Here is a 19,738-nt window from a genome sequence, read left to right on the forward strand (position 1 = left end):
ACCACCTCTGTCACCAGCTCCCAAATGTCCCTTACTTCCCCTTTGTCACCATGAGCATGTCTGAATTTTCTATTTAAGAGTTTGTCTCCCCTCTGAGAGTGTGTCTGGGGCACTACCCCACATCTACCCCGATCCCTGCTGTATCCCCACACCCAGCATTGGCCTAGCACCCCACAGACTCCCAACAAACATTAACTAAATGAGTGTACCATGTGCAGTTAGATAAACAACCACAAAAAAGACATACCAACCTGAAACAATCATTAGACAGACAGAGTGTAAGGGGGTGAGTGAGGAACCCAGCAGGAGAAACGGATAATTATTATATCTAATAACAAATGTGAAAACTGAGTCACAAATAGAAATAATATCTACTCTTAGTATGACTGAATGAATTAAATAAGATGGTATACTAAAAAGAGAAACTGAGGGACGCCTGAGTGGCTCAGTTGGTTGAGTGTCTGCCTTCGGCTCGGGTCATGATCCTGAAGTCCTGGGATTGAGTCCTGCATCGGGCTCCTTGCTCAGCGGGGAGTCTGCTTCTCCCTCTGCCTGCCGATCCCCCTGCTCGTGGTCTCTCTCTCTCTCTCTCTCTCTGGCAACTAAATAAAAAATAAAGCTTTACAAAAAATAAAAATAAATAAGAAGAGAAACTAAGTCACAGGGGAGGAATGATCTGCCAAAGGCATCCCTGAGGAGCCAGAGAAAGCACCCAAGGGTGGTGCTGATGGGGGCAGGGAGGTGGGTCCAAGAAGCAAAAAAAAAAAAAAAAAACAACTCTGCGGGCCCTAGAGAGGGGCCACAATGCAGAGTGTGTTCACCAGCCCCTCTGTGCCTTCCTTTCCCCAGAGAAATTGGGTGGCTCCCTCTGGGGGCATGGCCTGCGGTTGTCCAGTGCCCCCTGGAGACTGGGTGGGTCAGTTTAATTCAGGAGCTGGGTTAGGAAGCAGGCCAATTCTTAATGTGAAAGCTCATTCGTCTGACTCCTGCAGACTACTGTTCACCTGGTCCTGAACTCAGGAGAGGAAGACTGAGGGGGCAAGGATCTGTTTCTCCCAATGACATACTGCCCCGTTCCCACCGTCAACCCAAGGACTAAATCCCCACTTGCCACCACGGCATCTCCTCTAGGGATGGCTTCAGCAGCAACCCCCAAAGTGGATGATTCTGCCTACACCAGCTCAGAGGAAGGGTTACCTCACCAGGACCCCGTCTCCACCTCCATCCCAATATACACACAGACTCACTGCCACCATGCCCAGTGGACAGAACTAAAAGTGGAAAAAGAGGAAGTGGGGCAATCAATGATCACACCGGTCAAAAGAAATGAGGAAGTGAGGGGTCCACACTCCATTTCAGCTGGTGGATTAAGGAAGCATAAAGGAAATGGCACTCAGGAAGTATGGGCCAGTCAGCTAAACCCAAAGTAAGCCAGCCTCCAGATGAGCCTGTGTTCAAATCCCCACCCTGCTATTTCCTAACATCTCACTTATTCTCACTGCAGTCACACTGACAGGTGACGGGGAGGATATGGAGGTCTAAGTGGACCTGAAGCTCAGCGTGAACCAAGGGGAAGGGCAGAGAACATTAAAGCTCATACTGTTGGGCTACATTAATAGATGTATGACATTTAAGTCATGGGAGGTGACATCACTCAACACAGGACCACATCCAGAGCACTGGAGTCAATCTGGGGGGACCATTTATTTTGTTAACTTTTAAATAACTGATTTTTCTATTTATAATAGTAAACCATGATCACAGAAACAGTTTTGAAAGTACAGAAACCTAAATCACTCATAATTCCTCCCCCTGGTCCTAAGTCACACTGGCTCTCGAACTGTGGTCCCTGGACCAGCAGCATATAACCATCACTGGGGAACTTGTCAGAAATTCTCATGCCTCAACTGAGACCCACTGAATCAGAAACTCTGGGAGTGGGCCCCCCAAGTGACTCTAAGGCAGGGGGTTTCCTTCCAGTCTTTTTCCTAAAAGGGCAAGAGCCATCTGTGGCAGGACCACAAGACCAGGGCCTGACACAGGAGCAGAGCCTCAACAAGCATCTATTGAACAAGTGAATGAATCAATGATCTTTCTCACATGAGCAGCTGGCTCCCCAGGGCCTGCCCTGGACCACAGTCAGTTTCTAAAAAATGCAGGATGTTGCATTCATGCCAGCTCCATCTCCCCATGGGGCTAAGGAGGGGGGCCCAAGCCCATGGGGGCTTGTCCCAGCTGCAAACCAGAATGCGGGTCAGCCCTTCCTGGCACGGCCCATGCAGGAGGGCGAGTCCACAAAGGCAGGCTTGTGGCCCACACGGGCCGGGTCGGCTGGGACACGGGCAGCAGAGGCTGGTGAATGCGGGGCTCGGGCAGGGCCTGAGGTGGGGTCAGGGAGAGGGGCTGCTAGGCCCTTGGGATGGGACCCTGGGGGGCAGGACCTTGCTTCACTCCAGAGGGTCTTCTTTTTTTTTTTTTTTTTTTAAAGACTTTATTTATTTATTTGACAGAGAGAGACACAGCGAGAGAGGGAACACAAGCAGGGGGAGTGGGAGAGGGAGAAGCAGGCTTCCCGAGGAGCAGGGAGCCCGATGCTGGGCTCGATTCCAGGACCCTGGGACCATGACCTGAGCCGAAGGCAGACGCTTAACGACTGAGCCACCCAGGTGCCCCATCACTCCAGAGGTTCTTAGACCTCACTGAGCCTCCGAATCACCCAGGGCTGCTCAGTCCGCCAGTCCAGCCCCTGGCCCTAAAAAGCCCTCCGGTGACAGTCTGACCCAACGGACAGAGCTTCGAGAGAGGGAGGGGAGCCCAGCCTTCTCAGCTCCTTCACAGACAGCTCAGGGCCCTTGTTGCTCCTCTCCTCCCTCCCAGACCCCCCAACCGTGTGCAAGTGGGAGGGAGGGCACAAACTCCACTGGACTCCACAGGCCCAGTGGCTACACAGCAAGGTTGTTGGAGAACCCCCAACATTGCTAGGGGAACCCCAAACCTCACTCTCCCCTGCAGATAGGAAAAGGCCAGCAGTGCCCACCCCAGAGCCTGGGGGCCCTGATTCTCAATCCCACAGTCAGAAAGTCCAGCCTAAAGAAGCCGGGGAAAGGTGCTCAGACCAGGCATGGTCTGCCAGCCCCTCGACAGCCCTCCCTCTCCTCTGCCACTCCTTCAAGCTGACCGTCTCTTCCCCTTGAAGCTGACGCTGATTATTTAACATGGACGGAGAAGGGGGGTGCGGGCAGGGATAGAGAATAGGAATGGGGGCACCCTGCCTACTGCCAGAGCAGTCTTCATTGAAAATGTTTATTTTGCTCTGATTACAGAGGTCATTCCTGTTTATCGGAGATAACTTGAAAAAAAAAAGGTCACTTTCTGTCTCCTCCACTCTTTCCCCCTGGCTTCTGCAATAGGTCCAGTCCCTTACCTTGGAATCCAAACTGTCCTGGGTCTCCTCCCTGTTTCTGCCCCCTCCATATCCCCCCCACCCCTGCCCCTGCATCCTCTGCCCCCCACATCCAGATATCACAGGGCACCTGGCTGGCTCAGTCAGCAGGGCATGCGACTCGATCTCAGGGTCCTGAGCTTGAGCCCCACGTCGGGTGTAGAGGTTAGTTAAAAATAAAATCTTGGGGGGCGCCTGGGTGGCTCAGTTGGTTAAGCAACTGCCTTCGGCCCAGGTCATGATCCTGGAGTCCCGGGATCGAGTCCTGCACTGGGCTCCCTGCTCAGCAGGGAGTCTTCTTCTCATGCTCTCTGTCTCTCATTCTCTCTCTCTCAAATAAATAAATAAAATCTTAAAAAAAAAATAGAAAGTAAAATCTTGGGGTGCCTGGGTGGCTCAGTCGGTTGGGCGTCTGCCACATCGGGCTCCCTGCTTGGCGGGAAGCCTGCTTCTCCCTCTCCCACTCCTGCTTGTGTTCCTGCTCTCGCAGTCTCTCTCTCTGTCAAATAAATAAAATCTTAAAGAAATAAAATATAAAAAAAATAAGTAAAATTTTAAGAAAACAAAAACAAAAACAAAAAAAACACTACTACCTATCAGGAGGCTCACAAATGACCAGGCTGCAGCCCAAGCACATACGTGCCCAATAATCTCTTTTCTTTTTTTTTTTATTTAAATTAAATTAATTAACATATAATGTTGTTAGTTTCGGAGGTAGAGGTCAGTGATTCATCAGTCTGATATAATTCCCAGTCATGCACAATAATCTGATCCTCTTCCCAACCCTGTGAGGTAGATACTGAAAATGTTCCCTTTTTGCAGACAAGGAAACTGAGGCTCACAAGTTTCCCAGAGCTGCTCAAGCAAGAGAGCGGTGGAGCTGGAATCCAGGAAGGCCCTTAACCGTGTTCTACTCCCAGGTTGGCTTGGGCTAGTCCCTCCACTGGAATGGCCTTTGCCAGGCTAACTCCTAATTTATGTCATCCTTCCAGAGTATTCCCTCCTCCCCCAAACCACACTCTCTGAACTCCATTCTTCTCTGTGCTAACAAGTTCAGGTTGCATTTGCCTATTTTCAAGTCTGTCTTCCTCAAGACCTGGGAGCAGGGTAGGCACCAGGTCAGACTCGTGTCTGGCCCCAGCACTCCCCAGGACCGGCCCTCGTCACTGTCTACAGGTGGATGAATGACCGGGAAGGATGAGCGTGGCTTCTGCCTCGTCCAGTCTCTCCCGTCCAGTCTCTCCCCACAGACCAGGGTGGGCAGGCTCTCCAGATCCCAGCCCCAGGCCAGCTGCAAAGAGTCAGGGAGCACCTGGACAGGGTCTCTCTACCCAGGGAACTCCTGCTTACCCACCCACTCCCTGCCCACAAAGTGCATCTCTGTCCATCCCCCCTACACACCCTCCCGACGATCCATGAGGTCCAGCCTGCAGGAAGCAGCCTCTCAGAGGCAGACCCGCTCCCCGAAATGCATCAGTTCCCAGGAATCCCGGGGGAATTGGCCACGAAGAGTCTCTTAGTCCATTCTGGGCCAGAGGACCAAACATGAGCTCAGACTACCGCTAATAATGGTGAGACCTTGCCTGGCAGTGCGGGGCTTCACAGTTCACGAAGACTTTCCATCTGAATCATCTCATGGGTCGTCACAGAAACCCCATGGACAGGCAGGAGCGGAATCACCACCTCTGTTCTAGAGATGAAGAACTGCAGAGGGAACACAGGGAAGGTGGACTGTGCCCAAAGTCACACAGAGAGACCTCCGAGCAGGACTCAGATTGCAGACATCAGACTCTTCCGTCTGCATCAAAATTCAGGGAGCCCATGAACGTAGATGGGAAGGAGAAAAAAAAAAAAAAGCGTGTCTGTATTTTCCCCAAGCTCTAAGAATTAACATTTCCTTCTATCCTGGACAAGTCACAGGTGTATCAGCGGTACTCGTGGGTTTGGCACCAAGAGAAACCACAGATATTTTCACGCCACGGAAGAGCTGCAGAAATGTCAACACGGTGTTTACACTCATCAGTACTTTGAAATCATACTAGTCACCAGATCTGATGAGTTAATAAACACATATATTACTATATTATAACTCAGAAATACGGTTTGATAACTACATTTCAATATACTTGGTTTCCTTTGTGTTTGAAACATTTTAAAACATTATTCTGAGAATTATTCTCAGCAGAGAGCGTCCACTGCACAAAATAAGAGGGAGCCTGTGTTCCTTCCGGAGCTGCCCTCTCTGTGGGGTCTGGGTCCCCACCCCCGACCTTCTCTCTTCTCCATTGGGGCACAAAGCTAGAGAAGCAGAGCTCCACTTTCAAGCCACATTTTATTTATTTTTGTTAACATTTTATTTACTCATTTGAGAGAGAGAGAGAGCGCACAAGTGGGGGGGAGGGGCCGAGGGAGAGGGAGAAGCAGACTCCCCACTGAGCCTGGAGCCTGATGTAGGGCTCGATCCCAGGACTCTGGTATCATGACCTGAGCCGAAGTCAGATGCTTAACCCACTGAGCCACCCAGGCGCCCCATCAAGCCACATTTTAAATGCTGCAGGAAAGAATCCTTTCTGCAAGAAACACACAGACATATAAGATGATGAATCTTTGTACAGTGAGGACAGAAGGGGGGGAGTTTAGGTTTGGGGCCCACTGGAACACTTGCATGTGACAATGACTCCAGATGCATGAGTCTGATGGAATTGGTCTGGAGGAGTAGACGGTGAGAAGGTCTCCTGACCTGCAGGACCAGAGATGAAAGTGACCAAACCCGAGGCCCCTCTGCAGAAACACAGCAAGTGGCTGGTGTGAACCCCAGTAACACCTGCCAGCCAGCCCTGAGGGAGCAGGGAGGGGACCAAGGAGACAGAAGGTTCCTGAAGGCAGGAGGATGTCACCTCTTACCAGCTACCAAAGAAGAAACTATACCAGAGCAGAGATCCCCCAGCTACCTCCCACCCAAGAGAGTCAGCCCCCATAAGGCTAGGGTGGATGCCTGTTCACCCAGCACCCCAGGGAGCTCGGATGTGAGCCCCGCAGACCGCCCTCGTACACCAAAGCTCAGTCCGGCGCAGGGTGCGTGTCTCAGCCCCACTAGCTCCCACAGGGACTCTGTACTGCCTGGGCCTCCTTCCACTCTGTATGTCTCCCACCTCCTCACCCCTCCACCTCAAATGCCACCTCCACCAAGAAGCCTCCCTGGCTGCCCCAGGCACAGCCTTTTTATATGAACAATTACTGAGTCTCTATAGTGAGCCAGATTCATCGCCAAATCATTGAACTTAACCCTCGGGACGGCCAGTTTTCTCCCCACTAATTTGTTCTCCACTTAGTACATGGAGTGGTGTTGTTTTTTTAACCACGTTACTCCCCTGTTTAAAACTCTCCAATGATCACCAAAATCTGGAAACGACCCAAACATCCCTCAGCTGGTGGATGGAGACACAGCGGCACCTCCACATGAGGGAATACTACTCAGCAATGAAAAAGACCCTCAACACCGTGGCCCAGGTGCAAATGCATTCTGCCGGGTGAAGGAAGCCAGACTCAGCAGGCCACTGGAGGATTCCCTTTCTATGACATTTTGGAAAAAGCGAGACTGTAGAGACAGAAAACAGATGAGGGGTTGTCAGAAGCTGAGGGAGGAGGAATTGACTAGAAAGGGGCCCAGGAGGAGTTTTTGGGACCGTTCCACATCTCGACTGTGGTGGTGGTTACAGAATTGTATGCATCTGCGAAACTCCCTTTACCGTATGTAAATCACCTGACCTAACAGCAAGACAAAAGCCCGACCCTTGCCCACCTCTCCTTCTTTACCTCCCCGCATTGGCCATTCTCCCAGCAATCATCTCGCCTGTCCCACCACTAAGCCTCTGCCCTGCTGGTCCCTCTGCCCAGACTTCCCTCCCCGCATCTCTGCACTCCTGGCTCCCCTCCTGCTCGAAGCCCCCATGTAAATGCCTCCTCTTCAAAGAAGTCCTCCAGATCCCTCTAGGCCCACTGTGTCCATCTCAAACCTGTTTCTTTCATGGGACGTGTCACAGGCTTATCTGTGATGTTAATTATTTTACTTATGGATCTGTTTGCTTATGGAATGTCGGTATCTACCACTACGATGTGAGCTTCAGGAGGACAGAGCCTAGCCCAGTGCCTGGCACACAAAGGATCAACTCAATAAAAAGCTGCCCAATTAATAAAGGGGTCCTAAGAGAGGAAGATTCCTATCCTGTTCCACTCCCCTGCAGAAAACCACCTCCAGTCAGTGCTGCTGTGTTTAAATCTAATTTTGTGATTCTGTGAAGCCAATGCCCATGGAGGCCTCGGAGCCTAGTGGTGGGCCTCAAATCCTGGCCTCTCAACCCCTAGGCTGCATTCCCAAATATGTCACCTCCTCCCCAGGTTCCAGGGACCTGACCTGGCGATAAGCAGACAGATCCAGGAAGAATGACAGAGCTGAGCTGCAGGACCCAAAACTTTCTGTCTGTGGGACAGCAACCATTCCAGGGAGGGACAGGAGCCTTTGCCTGGCCCTCCTGTTCTCACACCGCCCTGGCCACCACGGTCCCTCCCTCAGGCTAACCCCAGGCTGCCTGCCCATCTGCCACCCTGGCTCTGGCCTGGGGCACTCACCCCAGCCCGGAAGGGCTGACCTGCAGGGTGGGCCAACAGTGGCCACAGAGGCGGCATGCCAGGCCCCCGAGAGGCTAGGGCAGCCATCTGCTATCCCTTCTGTTCATCCCCCAGGTCTGTCAAGTCTCCAGATGAGATCATTGCAGTTGGACCCCAAGGAAGGCACAGGTTCCGCAAAGCTCCACTTCCCTCCCCACTCAAAAGCAAAGACTCCAGGAGTAGCAAGGGGTGGGGGGTGGGGACAGAAGAGGCAGGGACACTAGGGCCCAGAGAGGGATTAGGGACAATCACGTGGCCTCCCCAGAAGATCCAGAGTCAAGCAGAGACGGACTCTGGGCTCCTGCCTCCCAGCCCAGAGCTCAATCCAGCTTAGCCTCCTTGGGTGAAAGTCGGGCTCTGGTTTGGGGACAGTCAGGGACAAAGGTCCTAGAGGAGGGCCAGGACACCCAGCCAGGTATGGCCATGCCCCACAATGCCCCTGCTCTAGCTGGCACGGAGGCTACCTGGTCCCAGCGACCCACAAGGTCATGAGGGAAGACAAGGGTCTTGGACTGGCCCCTCCAACACCAATAAATGCTAACAGGCAAGAGTGCTCTCTCTGGGCCAGGCACTGAGCGGGCAGCACCCGCTGCCTCACTGTATCCCCTGCCACCCCCAACTGACCGGTGAGGAACCAAGATCAGAAAGGTCAACAATGTTGCTCAAGGTCACACGCTCGGGGCACAGCCAGGATTCAAGTCCAGTTTGAGCTCTTGTCAACTACACTAGACAGTCTCTATAATGGGACAAGAGCTAATATTTACAAGGGTTTACCAAGTGCCAGACACCTGGCCGAACGCGGCATGAATGTCCGTTATCCCATGCTCAATCACAGGCCTCCTGAGGCCGGTGCTAATATTTCATACCCATTTTACCAATAAGCAAACAGAGGCTCAAGGAGACGAAGGCTCCACAGCCAATCTGGAGTGTGCCTCCCACATCTGGCACCGCTCTGCGCCTGAGACCAGACACGTGTGCGTGCGTGGATGCCTGTGTTTGGGGTGAGAAGACACCCAGAGAGCACTGCCCACCAAGGCCAGGTCTGGCTTGCCACTGGCCCATTCCAGGCCTCCCCCAACAGAACAGGGAGACATCCGCGGCCCCCACAGCCTTGGGGGGAGGGGGCGGTTTGCTCACAGTGGGCGTGCCTGACGGTGTCCCTCTCATCCTTTCTGTGGGAACAGGAAGGAAGGCAGCATTTGGATCTGGATGTGTTGAAAACATCTGCCAAATGGCCCCTGGGCTGCAGCCAGATTTCTGAGCAGGGAGAGGACAGGGCTCAGAGGTCTCTGGGGAGGGAGAGTGAGGCTGGAGAGGTGAGGGAGTGGCTCCAGCACATCCCAGCATCTCACACCTCGGAGGCTTTGCTTGTGCCACCCCCTGCCCGGGGCCCTGCAAAGAGCACCACCGGACCGCCCGTCCTTCTGTCTCTTGCCATCTCCAGGCTGTGTGACCTCTGCCAAGCCCTTTAACCTCTCTGAGCCTCAGTGTATGCCTGTGTAAAAGGAAGGGGCTAGGTCCCCCCCAGGTAAGGCAGAACACATGGGGGAGGGACTGACGTGCAACCTGTAATTACCCAATTAAGAATCTAATTACCATTGAGGTAAACGTCCCCGAGGAGCCCACAGAAAGTTCTTGGTTGTCTAACACAGGAGCCAGGCCTGCAGCTGAACTCAGGGATGAGGAGGAGGAAACCAAGGGAAAGGGAAGGGAACTGCAAGCACCAAGGCCCCGCAGGTGGGAAGAGCAAGGGGACTGAGGCCCGGGTGTGAGGAACACAAGGGAGCTTGCGTGGAACGGGGATGAGGTGAGGCTGAGGGAGGCAGAACCACACAGGCTGCCCGGGCACTTGGCCAAGGCCAAGGAGGGAAGAGGCTGATGCAATTGACCCAGAAGATCCCGAGCAGATCTGGGGCAAACCAGCATAAACCTGCTTCACTGGGCTGGCCTCGCTGTGGGATCCCAGACTATTTTCCCCTGGAGCCTGTGCTTCTCTCTGTGGCCCAGGCAAGAGGAGATGATTCACCTTGGTCTTAGCATGAGACACCCCAAAGGCGCCCTCCACCAGCAAAAGGGTATCCCTAGGTTGCAGAGTCTGCAGCACTGGCCTTTCGGAGAAGACTGACAGGGGGTAGGAGGGAGAGGCGGGACACCCAGGGAGAAGTGTGTTTGGGGATCCCCACGATGCAATTCAGCTCCACGCACACCTCCCAGGCCCCGGCTCCATGCCAAGACCCACACCTGGAGCCAGGCACAACCTCTACTGTCAAGGACGCAGGGCTCACAGGCAGTCAGACCTGAGCCTGCCAATAAGGGATGAGGGTGGACAGCTGTTGAGCCCCTGCACTGAGCCAAGCCCCCACTAATCCTTACCTGCGTGCTTCCTCCTATTTTATGCTCACAGCGACCCTGGAGGCCAAGCACTGTCAGCATCCCTAATTTACAGATGAGGAGCCTCCTAAAGGAGAGGCTCATAGAGGAAAAGGCAAAGCCAGGATTCAAGCTGAGGTTGGCTTGGCTCTAGACCACAGTGCTCTAAGCACCGTGGGCCCCAGAGAAGGGCAAAGCTGGCCTGCCGCTTCCTCCTTATCTGACTACCGGCCATTCCTCGAGGAGGCCAGCGCTACCTGCTCAGAATGCAGACTCCGTGCTGACCTGTGGGCCTCCAGAAAAGCCAGAGTCAGCCTGTCCCAGAACACCCTGGAGTCTCTGGCTCTTTCCCCACCCCAGCACCAAGTTCCTTCTGGCACCAGAGGGCAGAGAATATGACTGCAGATGAGGTCATATGTATGGGCTACGAGGGGAATGACCTTAGTAATAACCTTGGCTGCTGGCCAGGGCCCTGCCTGGAGCTTAGCCCAGCGCCCCCCGCCCCCCACCCGGGGGAACTCCCTCTCCCCCGGAGGCTACACAGGATGTGGGGCTCCTTCCCTTCCTCTGTGCCCAGGATGCTACTGGATGTGCCACGTACCTGAACGTTAATCCTCCCAAGTGCCCTGCAAAAAGGGATTAGTTTCCCATTTTACAGACAGAAGACTGAGGCTTGATGATGGGATTTTCACATGGAGATCATGCACAGGGAAGAGGTAACAAAGCAAGGTTTGGCCTTAGACCTGACCCCAAAGATGGAATTTGTCCATGAGACCAGAGCCTTCCTTCCCTGCCACCCTGGGCTCCTTTGCCTTGTGCCTGGCCCTACCGATACACACTAAGGGGGCAGCTCCTAGCCTTGCTGTATGGCCCCCTCCCAACAAGGTGTTCACAGCGCCTCACCATTCCATGCCCTTCCCAAGCAGGCCCACCCCCCCCTTCCCAGCCTCTCCCTCACCACTGCCCACACCCACTATTCCCTCCAGCTCTTCTATTTTAAGCCTGTAGACCACCTGCCTTTCATTCAATCACACGACAAACATTTGCTGAGTCCCTATGATGTGCCGGCACCATTCCAGCAGCTGGGCACAGAGGCAGCCACTCAAGGCTAACTCCTCAGCTCTAACGCCTCCTCCTCCAGGAAGTCTTCCAGGTCCCTCTTCTTCTGAGTACCCACATCTCCTCCAACCTCCTCTATCCTGGCCTCCTTCATTGTTTCCCAGGCAGAAACGGGCACCCTTCAAAGATGGGAGCGGCGTGGCCCTCCACAGTCCCCAGCAAAGGGAGCAGGGAGGAGGAGGTAGATGAGGGCAAGCCGGAAATTCCAAGGAGATTAGAAGGGAGTTGCCCCTGGCCGCGTTTCTCCTGTGGGCAGGCCTGACAATTGCTCCATTTCTTTCAGCCCACTGGCCCCGGGGCCAAGTGCTGGGTATCAGGGGCCTGCAGGCCTTCAGTGCAGCTTCTCCTGACTTAGTGACCTGCCAGGTCTGGGAGGTTACACGTCAAGCCCCCGCCATACTCCTCACTATTCCCAGCAGCCTTGTTGAGTAGCTGAACACAGTAGGTTGTATACATTCACTCCAGAGGACAGGGACCAGGATTTCCTGTGTTCCTGTGTTTCTGTGTGGGTGAAATGTCACAGCCTGTGTGTGTGTGTGTGTGTGTGTGTGTGTGTGTGTACCCTGGTTTGTGGGTCTCTGGTTTCCGTTAGCAAATGCTGCAGGCCTGACATGTGAGTGCTCTCTGCTCGTGTCCCTGCTTATGTGTCCATGGCTGCACGTCTTGTGCCTGTGTGTGTCTCCCGGGTGTGTGTCTGAGCCCCAGGTAAGCATGCAAGGGCCGCCGCTGCTCTTTGTGGAAGAAACGGGGCGAGTATCTGGTGATGAGCTTGTGCCTGTGCCCGCCTGGCAGGGGTGGATCTGTGGATTTCCGTGGATGCTGGCGCCTGTGTGTAATGAGTCTGCGTGGGTTTGTGTACTTCGATACGTCGGAGGGTGTCTTAAAGCCGTGTGTCCGTCTGGGACACAGCCAAGTATGTCTAGGTATGTAAGATGTGTGTGTGTGTGTGTTTCTGAGCCAGGGGTCTCCTAGATGGTGTGAGGCTGTTGTGTCCGGTAGTGTGTGGGTGTGAGGAGTCAGATTTTGTATCTGCATGGGTTTGTGTCCTTCGGAGGGTGTATCCTCTCTGACATGTCTAGAGGTGTGCTTCTGGAAGCCGACAACACATGTGTGTCACTGGATGTATATGTGACATGTGTGTGAATGGCTGTGGATCTCTGAGCATGAGCTGTGAATACGTGTGTTTGTGTGTGCGAGAGTGAGCCCAGGGACACGGGCCCAGCCCCTCTGGTGAGGCATGCTGGGAGCCCTGGGCGCTCCGCGGTCCCCCCAGGCCTCCGCGGCAGCCACCTCACATTTTCCGTCTCGCTGGAGCTGCCCTCCTCCTCCTAGGACAGGCAAACCGCTGAGGATTCTTAAAGACCCAGCTCTCAGAGCAGCTTCTTCCAGGCTGCCTCTCAGCTGCCACGGGGAGGGCTGGGATTCAAGCAGGGACCAGACAGGAGCTCTGCTGACCATAATGACCACCCCCTACCCCCAGCCGGTGACACATTCTGGGAGCTGAGAAGAGCTCCACAACTTGCTCCTGGGCCAGACATCTGGCCCTCAGCCTGGTGGCCTGGAGGCTCTCAGAAAATATGGGTGGGGAAAAAAACAGAAAGAAAGAAAAGAAAAGAAAAGAAAAAAGAGAAAAGAAAGAAAAAAGAAAGAAAGAAAGAAAGAAAGAAAGAAAGGAAGGAAGGAAGGAAGGAAGGAAGGAAGGAAGGAAGGAAGGAAGGAAGGAAGGAAGGAAGGAAGGAAGAAAGAAAGAAAGAAAGAAAGAAAGAAAGAAAGAAAGAAAGAAAGAAAGAAAGAAAGAAAGAAAGAGAAAGAAAGAAAGAAAAGAAAAAGAAAAAAAGAAAAGAAAATATGGGTTGAATGAATGAATGAATGAATGACTATGGGTTGAGTGAATGAATGCCTGGAGAAGCAGGTGAGGGAAAGAGACCACAGGGACAAGCACTCACATTTACCATGCATGCCAGCGGAAGGGGTACAACCCTGAGGCAGGTGTGCTTATCCCCCACTTTACAGAAGAAGAAACAAGGCTCAGAAAGGTGGAGCCTCTCACCCAACATCACACAGCGTGTAACTGGCAAATCCAGGCAAGAACTCTGCTGTGTGAAAGTCAGAGGCCCTGGCTACCTCCTGCATAGGAGAGGGTGGGAGAGCCAGGGGGCAAGGGGAGCTCCTTAGGGTTTTCCAGGGAGGTTCCCAAGTACGTCAGCTGTGCAATCATAAGCAAGTTACATAGCCTCTTGGTTTCCTCATCTGTCAAACGGATCTGACGTCAGAACCCCCAACACGGGGTTGCTGTGAGGATAAGGGCTTACTTAACCCAGAGCCTAAGGCACTGGGAGTGATCCACAGGGGACAGCATCCATGAGGCCAGAGCCACAGAAGTCCAGGGATCAGTGGTCTGGGGGTCCCCAAGCTGGCTCTCACATTCCAGCACCTTGGGCTCCAGCCTAACCATTAACTAATCTTTAAGGCTGGATCCAAACCCCCATCCTTTCCTCCGGGATCTCAGATTCCTCCCATCCCAATCACGTGCTGCTCCAGCACGAGGTACACACTCACCTCCATGCATGCACATGCATGCCCCTCTCCCCCTGCCTGCAGGCTCCAGACTCCAGCCCCAGCATCCGTTCCCCTCACTTGTTCCTGACAAGTCTTAGCCTAGAGCCTGGCACACAACAGGATTCCTTTCAGTAACCTGTGTCCCAGACTAGACGCACTGTTAGCAACCCGAAGCTCACTGCTCCAGTCATGTTGCAGAAAGACCAGGACAAAGAGGTTTGGAATCCTGGCTGTGACCCGGGGCCTCCATTTACCCAACTGTAAGTGAGAACCGGGGGGTGGAGTAGATACTTCCTCTGGGCACTCCTGGGCTGACATCTGTACTTCAAACACTCACACCTAGAACCTCCAAGTGGGTCGGGGGGTGGGGGGGTGGGGGCGGGGAGTGGCCTTGCTTCAAGGTGCCCACACAGCATGGAATGGGATCACAGCTTCCTGTCCTCCCTTGAAGCAGCTCCTGATTTATTACCATCCTAAAGCCGTTGGGATCCACCTTCCTGGCTTCTCCCAGCTGCCCCAAGGATGAAGACACAGACATCCTATCTGCTCATTGGCTAATAATGACAACAATTCCCCAAGAGATGTGGGATTTCACTGCTTGTAAAATCTTTTCTCGTCTATTCATACCTCCCTGATTCCTGAAAACAATCTTATGAAGCTGCCCAGGTAGGTTCCATCATCTTCATTATATAGATGAAGAAAAGGAGCTCAGAGAGGCCAAGTGACTTGCCCATGGCCACACAGTAAATGGCAGAGTCAGGTCTCAAAGCCAGGTCTTTGGGCCCCAACTCTCAGATTCTTCCATCTACGCTGGGGTGGGTTCCCTGCATGTCCTCACCACATGGCACATGGGTAACGGTTAGCAGTGATGGGGAGCTGGAAGAGCTCAGACCACCAGGGCTTTGAAGGTCAAATGCAGTCGATGTGTCTGCTCTGCAGCTAAAGCTGCATCTTAGAATCCTGGAACCTCAAAAGTTCATCATCTCCAGACTTCCTTGGCCAGAAGGGATCCTAAGGTCAGGCAGCTCAACTGTAGCCACCACATAAATCTCTCCCTGAATCTTCCTTCTAATCACAAACACCAACATTTTGTACAGTTTACAGGCTGCTTTCCACAAACCCCACATCTTCGTCCAAACATGCAAGGTCATCCAGCCTTTGTTTGAACAACTCAAGTGACAGCGAGCTCACTCCCTTCTCTGTAGCAGCTCCTATCTCTGATTGGGAGGCAGCTGCCCCATACGCTCTTTCCCCACTTGGGCCCCTGGGCAGGCCTCATGCAACAGGAGATCTGCCACCACCCGTGAGGCCTTCCTTCCCCAGCTGACAGTTCCAGGGCCCCCACCTCCGGGAGGTGAACCCAAGCAGGGCCCCACCAGACTTGAGACTCAACCCAGGTAGCACGAAACCTACAGGGGACACACTGGGGAGCTGGAGTCCTTCTCCTGGTAACTCAGTTTCTGCATCTGGGAAGCAAAGAGGCCCAGAGGGGCAGAAAACACATCAAGAGTGTAATACAGTCTTACTCCAAGCCCTGGCTGTCTGGAGAACCGGCTCAGGGACCCAGAGCAAGTCCCTTCCTCTCTCTGGCCACAGTTTACCCATCTGTAGAATGAACAAAACACCTCCTGTGACAGCTTCTATCCTTACGGTCCACATCCCCAGTCTCTAGATCTTCACCTCGCCTCTGTGAGATTGGTGGCTAGGTCAAACAAAGCTCTAGACAAGTTCAGGGACCCACCCAAGTACACACAGCGAGAACCGCACAGCCTGGCTCAGCTCGCCTCTCCACCCAACCTCCTTCCTCTCTCCAGTCTCTATGCTGTCCCTCGAAATCAACACGCTTTTTCCCACTTCCCTCAGCCTGGAATGTTCTTACTCCAGGTCCTATTCAGCTGGCTGCATGTCATCCTCCAGGCCGTGGCCTCCCTGAACGTCCCCAGCCCCACTTTCATGCACTCCTGGCACACATTACCCCTTCACCCTTATCCTGATCTGTACCGTGAGTTACTGAACTGCTATTGTTAAAGCCCCGTCTCCCCCACTAGACTCACAGCTCTGTGAACACAGACACGTCATCCTTGTCCAAGGCTGTATCTCGGATCTGCACTAGAGCCTGGTACACAGCAGGCACTAAATAAATGGTGAAAGAATGAATGAGAGGCCAGAAGAAAGAGTCAGGCCCGCTTCAGGTGGGGAGGAGGTATATTCTGCCGCCCACAGAACCCACAGAGAACATGCTGGGTGCCTGTGGAAATGCGTCCCACACCACTGGGGCGCCGCCGTGATCACAACCGGCCTCATCTGAGGCTCACTCCACGCCGGGCACTCCAGTGTTTACACACATCATCTCCTTCAACCCTTAAGGTTGGAAGAAGCGTGATGTACCTTTTTACAGTGAGGAAACTGAGGTCTGGAGACAGTAAGTCACTTGCCCAAGGCCACACAGCCAGGAAGCCAGACCCCAGATTCACTCGTGGCCTGAGGCCTGCCCATGAAGCCTGAAGGGCCGAATGAAAGTGGAAATGTGGTTCAGCCCCAGCCCAGGCAGCAGGAGGTGCCCAGCCAGGCCTTGGCCCCTGGAGACCTTGGGCTCAACCCCCAGCCTTCTGGAACTACTGTCCATCTTAACAGTCCCAGCTGGCCCAGGCTGACTCCAGAGCTCTGCCTGATGACTCCGTGGAATGGACAGGAGCCCACAAGCGTTGGTGCATGAGGAGACCTTGAAGCAAAGCTCCACAGCCCATCTTGCTCACCAGGATGAACAGGGTGGGCCAGGAGGTCTGCGTTCAGAGCAGCTCAGGCAGGCAGGGCCAGAAGCAGGCAGAGCACCAAGAGGGCAGGGCCAGGCTTCTTTCTGGTTCGTCTCTGTCCTCCTACCCACCCTCCACGGGTCCCCTCCTCACCACGGGCTTCTGAAGACTGAGAGCTGACTGGGCCTTCAATTGTCAACAGTGAATGGGGCCTTTGGGAAGACTTGCCCTCCCATTTAACAGATGAGGAAGCTGAGACCTGGCTTGGGGAAAGATTAGAGGCTGAAGGGGTGGATTATGCCGATTCAGACAGACTCTGTCTTTTGTTCTACAAGCGTTTCCTGAGCACATGCTGGAGAGGAGATCCTGGGGGAAAATCGGGAGGGAGAGACATAGTTGAGCAAGACCCCAAAAGTCTCATGAGAGAGAAACCTACTTGACCAGAAGAGCCAGAGTGCAAAGCTAAGTGTCGTCAGGCAGACATCAATCAGCAGTGATATTAATTCTGTGGCTCTCAGCCAGGGTACGCTGGGGTGCTGTGCCAGGCCATCAACTGACAAGAGTAGCAGGTAGCATTTCGGCATCTTCCCGAACCATGCCCAGCCAGTCGTGGTAGAGCCCACGAAGCTTTCTGTCTCCCCAGCCAAGGCCAGCACATGAGCACTGAGGCTGTCTGTAGAGCTCTGGGTACCAGGCAGTGGGCAGGCAGAGACTGGCCAGTCCCCAGTAGGTGCTCATGGCCTCCAAAAGGGTGAAGGCAAGATAGGTCTGCTCTCTGGGGAAGCTCTCAGGTCCCCAAGATGCCCAGACGGAATGCCCCTTTCAGACGGACAGCTTCCCTCCTCTCCGTGGGAACACGGGAAGGACAAGGGCACCAGCCATGAGGGGCCAGTGGGCCTGCTGTGTGTACAGGGCAGAAGAGAGCAGAAGACAACATCCTGGGATTTAGGAAGCTGCCTCTGAACCAGTTCTCCCACGACATCATCCTCCCAGGCTGTGGGACCGTTAGACGGGGCGGAAGTCGGACTCTGGCCAAGGGGATGTTCCCAGATGTCATGCTTTCAAACAGGACCCGCCCTGAAAGGCAGGCGGAGACAGGCCTGCACCAAGGAAAGCCCTGGGTGAAGACTCAGGATGGTGTTCTGGCCTCTCCCCGGCAGGGGGACAGCCACAGGTTTCCCTGGCACAAGTGCACCCCAATACCTGTCCCCCGAAAAAAGAGCCACCAAAGGCCTGGACTCTGGCCTGGGGGTGGGGCTTCTAAGAAGCTGAAGGACAGGGGTCCGGTCCCTCACTGACTACCCCCACCCCAACCCAAGTAATGCATCTGGGCATGTCCCAAAGCAGTTTTCTCAAGACTCCCTTCCTCCAAAATCAGCGCCCTTTGGCCAGTCTCAACTGGGTTCCTCCTCAGGGAGACGGCTTCCCAAATAAAAAGGGAGGCAGGATGTGTGGGAGCCCTCGGCCGACCTCAGGGTGGTCCCCGAGGACTTGGGCCCCCTCTCCCAGCTCCTTCATTGGGCCGGCGGGCGGCTGGTGCCTCAGGCGCCTAGGGCCGCCACAACCCGCGCCTCCCGCCGCCTCCCTTTCCCCCATCGGCGCCCCCACCTTGAGATAGTCGTTCTCCGAGCGCAGCTCCTCCAGCTCTCGCACGAAGCCGCCGGGCCCGCAGTCCAGCATGTCCTCGGTGAGGTCGGAGAAGGCGAGGGACGCACTGAGCGGCAGTCGGCTGCTGCCCACCGACGACGCGGCCACCGACGGCTCATCCGGGGAGGCGGGCGGCCTCGGGGGCTGCTGTGCGGGCGGCGCGGGCTGGGGCTGCTGCCCCGTGCGGGCCCCCGCCGGGCCCCCAGCCGCCGACTCGGCGTCGCTGCTCAGCGCCAGCTCCAGGCCCAGCAAGCGCGCCTCCTCCGACGCACAGTCCGACACCTCCGAGCTGCTGTCGGTGAGGCTGGGCGGCGGGGGCGGCGGGCGCGGCCCGGTACCGGGGCGCGGGCGGCCCTTGGCGCGAACCCCGGTGCGGACCCCGGCCACTCGCGTCCCCGCGCTCCGCGCCCCGGGCGCCACCGCGCGCCCCTTCTTGTCCGGCCGCGCGGAGGACGCGGCGCTGCAGGCGGCTGCGGCGCCCGGGCCTGGGCCGCGGCGGCCCTTGGCCAGAGACCAGCCGGCCACGTCCTTGGGCCGGGCCGGCGACGGCGCGCGGTGGCTCTTCTTCCTCTCCGGGGCGGGCACGGGCGGGGGACCGCAGCCCCGGACCGGGGGCTCTCCCGCCGGCACCTCCATCGCGGCCTCTCTCGGCCTCAGCGAGCGGCGCGCATGGCCCGGGCCCGCCCGGCCTCCGCGCCCCTGGGGAGGGTCCCGGCGCCGCTCCGGCCGCTCCGGCCGCGGCTCCTCTTGGCCCACTTCACCCGCGGGACTGCGCTCTGGCCCGGACCCCCGCCGGACAGGCTCTCCGCTGCCCTGAGCTCGGAGAGAGCGGCCCGATCGCCTCCAGGCGCCCCGGCTGCGGCTCCGGCTCCGCCCGGCGCCCGCCCCCTCGGCCTCGCCGCGCCCCCGGAGTGCGCCGGGGCCTCGGCTGCCTGCACGCCGATCGCTCCCTCGGGCTCCGAGTCCGACTGCGGCCCGGGCCCCGGCTCCGCCCGGCGCGGCCCGCCCCCCGCGCAGCCCCGCCAGCTCCCCGCCCCGCCGCCTCGGCTCGGGGGCGCGCGGCTCCGCGAACAAAAGGCGGACGCGGCGGGAGCGGCAGGGAGGGACACAGGCTGCGAGCGAGGGAGGGATCTGCGAGGCAACAGCGACCCCCTCGAGGGTCAGGCAGGCCCGGGCTGCC

General features: G+C 55.6%; 1 protein-coding gene across 4 annotated transcripts in view; it reads right to left on the reverse strand.

The window, feature by feature from the left end:
- SOGA1 (suppressor of glucose, autophagy associated 1) overlaps window positions 1-19,507 on the reverse strand; it is a 68,889-nt gene extending 49,382 nt beyond the window's left edge. For 3 of the 4 annotated variants that reach the window (XR_003524608.2, XM_027621589.2, XM_027621588.2), the window contains exon 1: window positions 18,520-19,507. Coding sequence is in view for 2 of the 4 variants with exons in the window: in XM_027621589.2 (XP_027477390.2) it covers window positions 18,520-19,194 (675 nt within the window). In the remaining 2 variants the exon portion in view is untranslated. Of the gene's footprint in view, window positions 1-17,347; window positions 17,426-18,519 lie in introns of those variants that run through there. The other variant, XM_027621590.2, reaches the window with a different exon arrangement.
- Window positions 19,508-19,738: the final 231 nt, after the last annotated feature.

Source organism: Zalophus californianus, chromosome 8 (genome assembly GCF_009762305.2).
Source record: "Zalophus californianus isolate mZalCal1 chromosome 8, mZalCal1.pri.v2, whole genome shotgun sequence".
NCBI lineage: Eukaryota > Metazoa > Chordata > Mammalia > Carnivora > Otariidae > Zalophus > Zalophus californianus.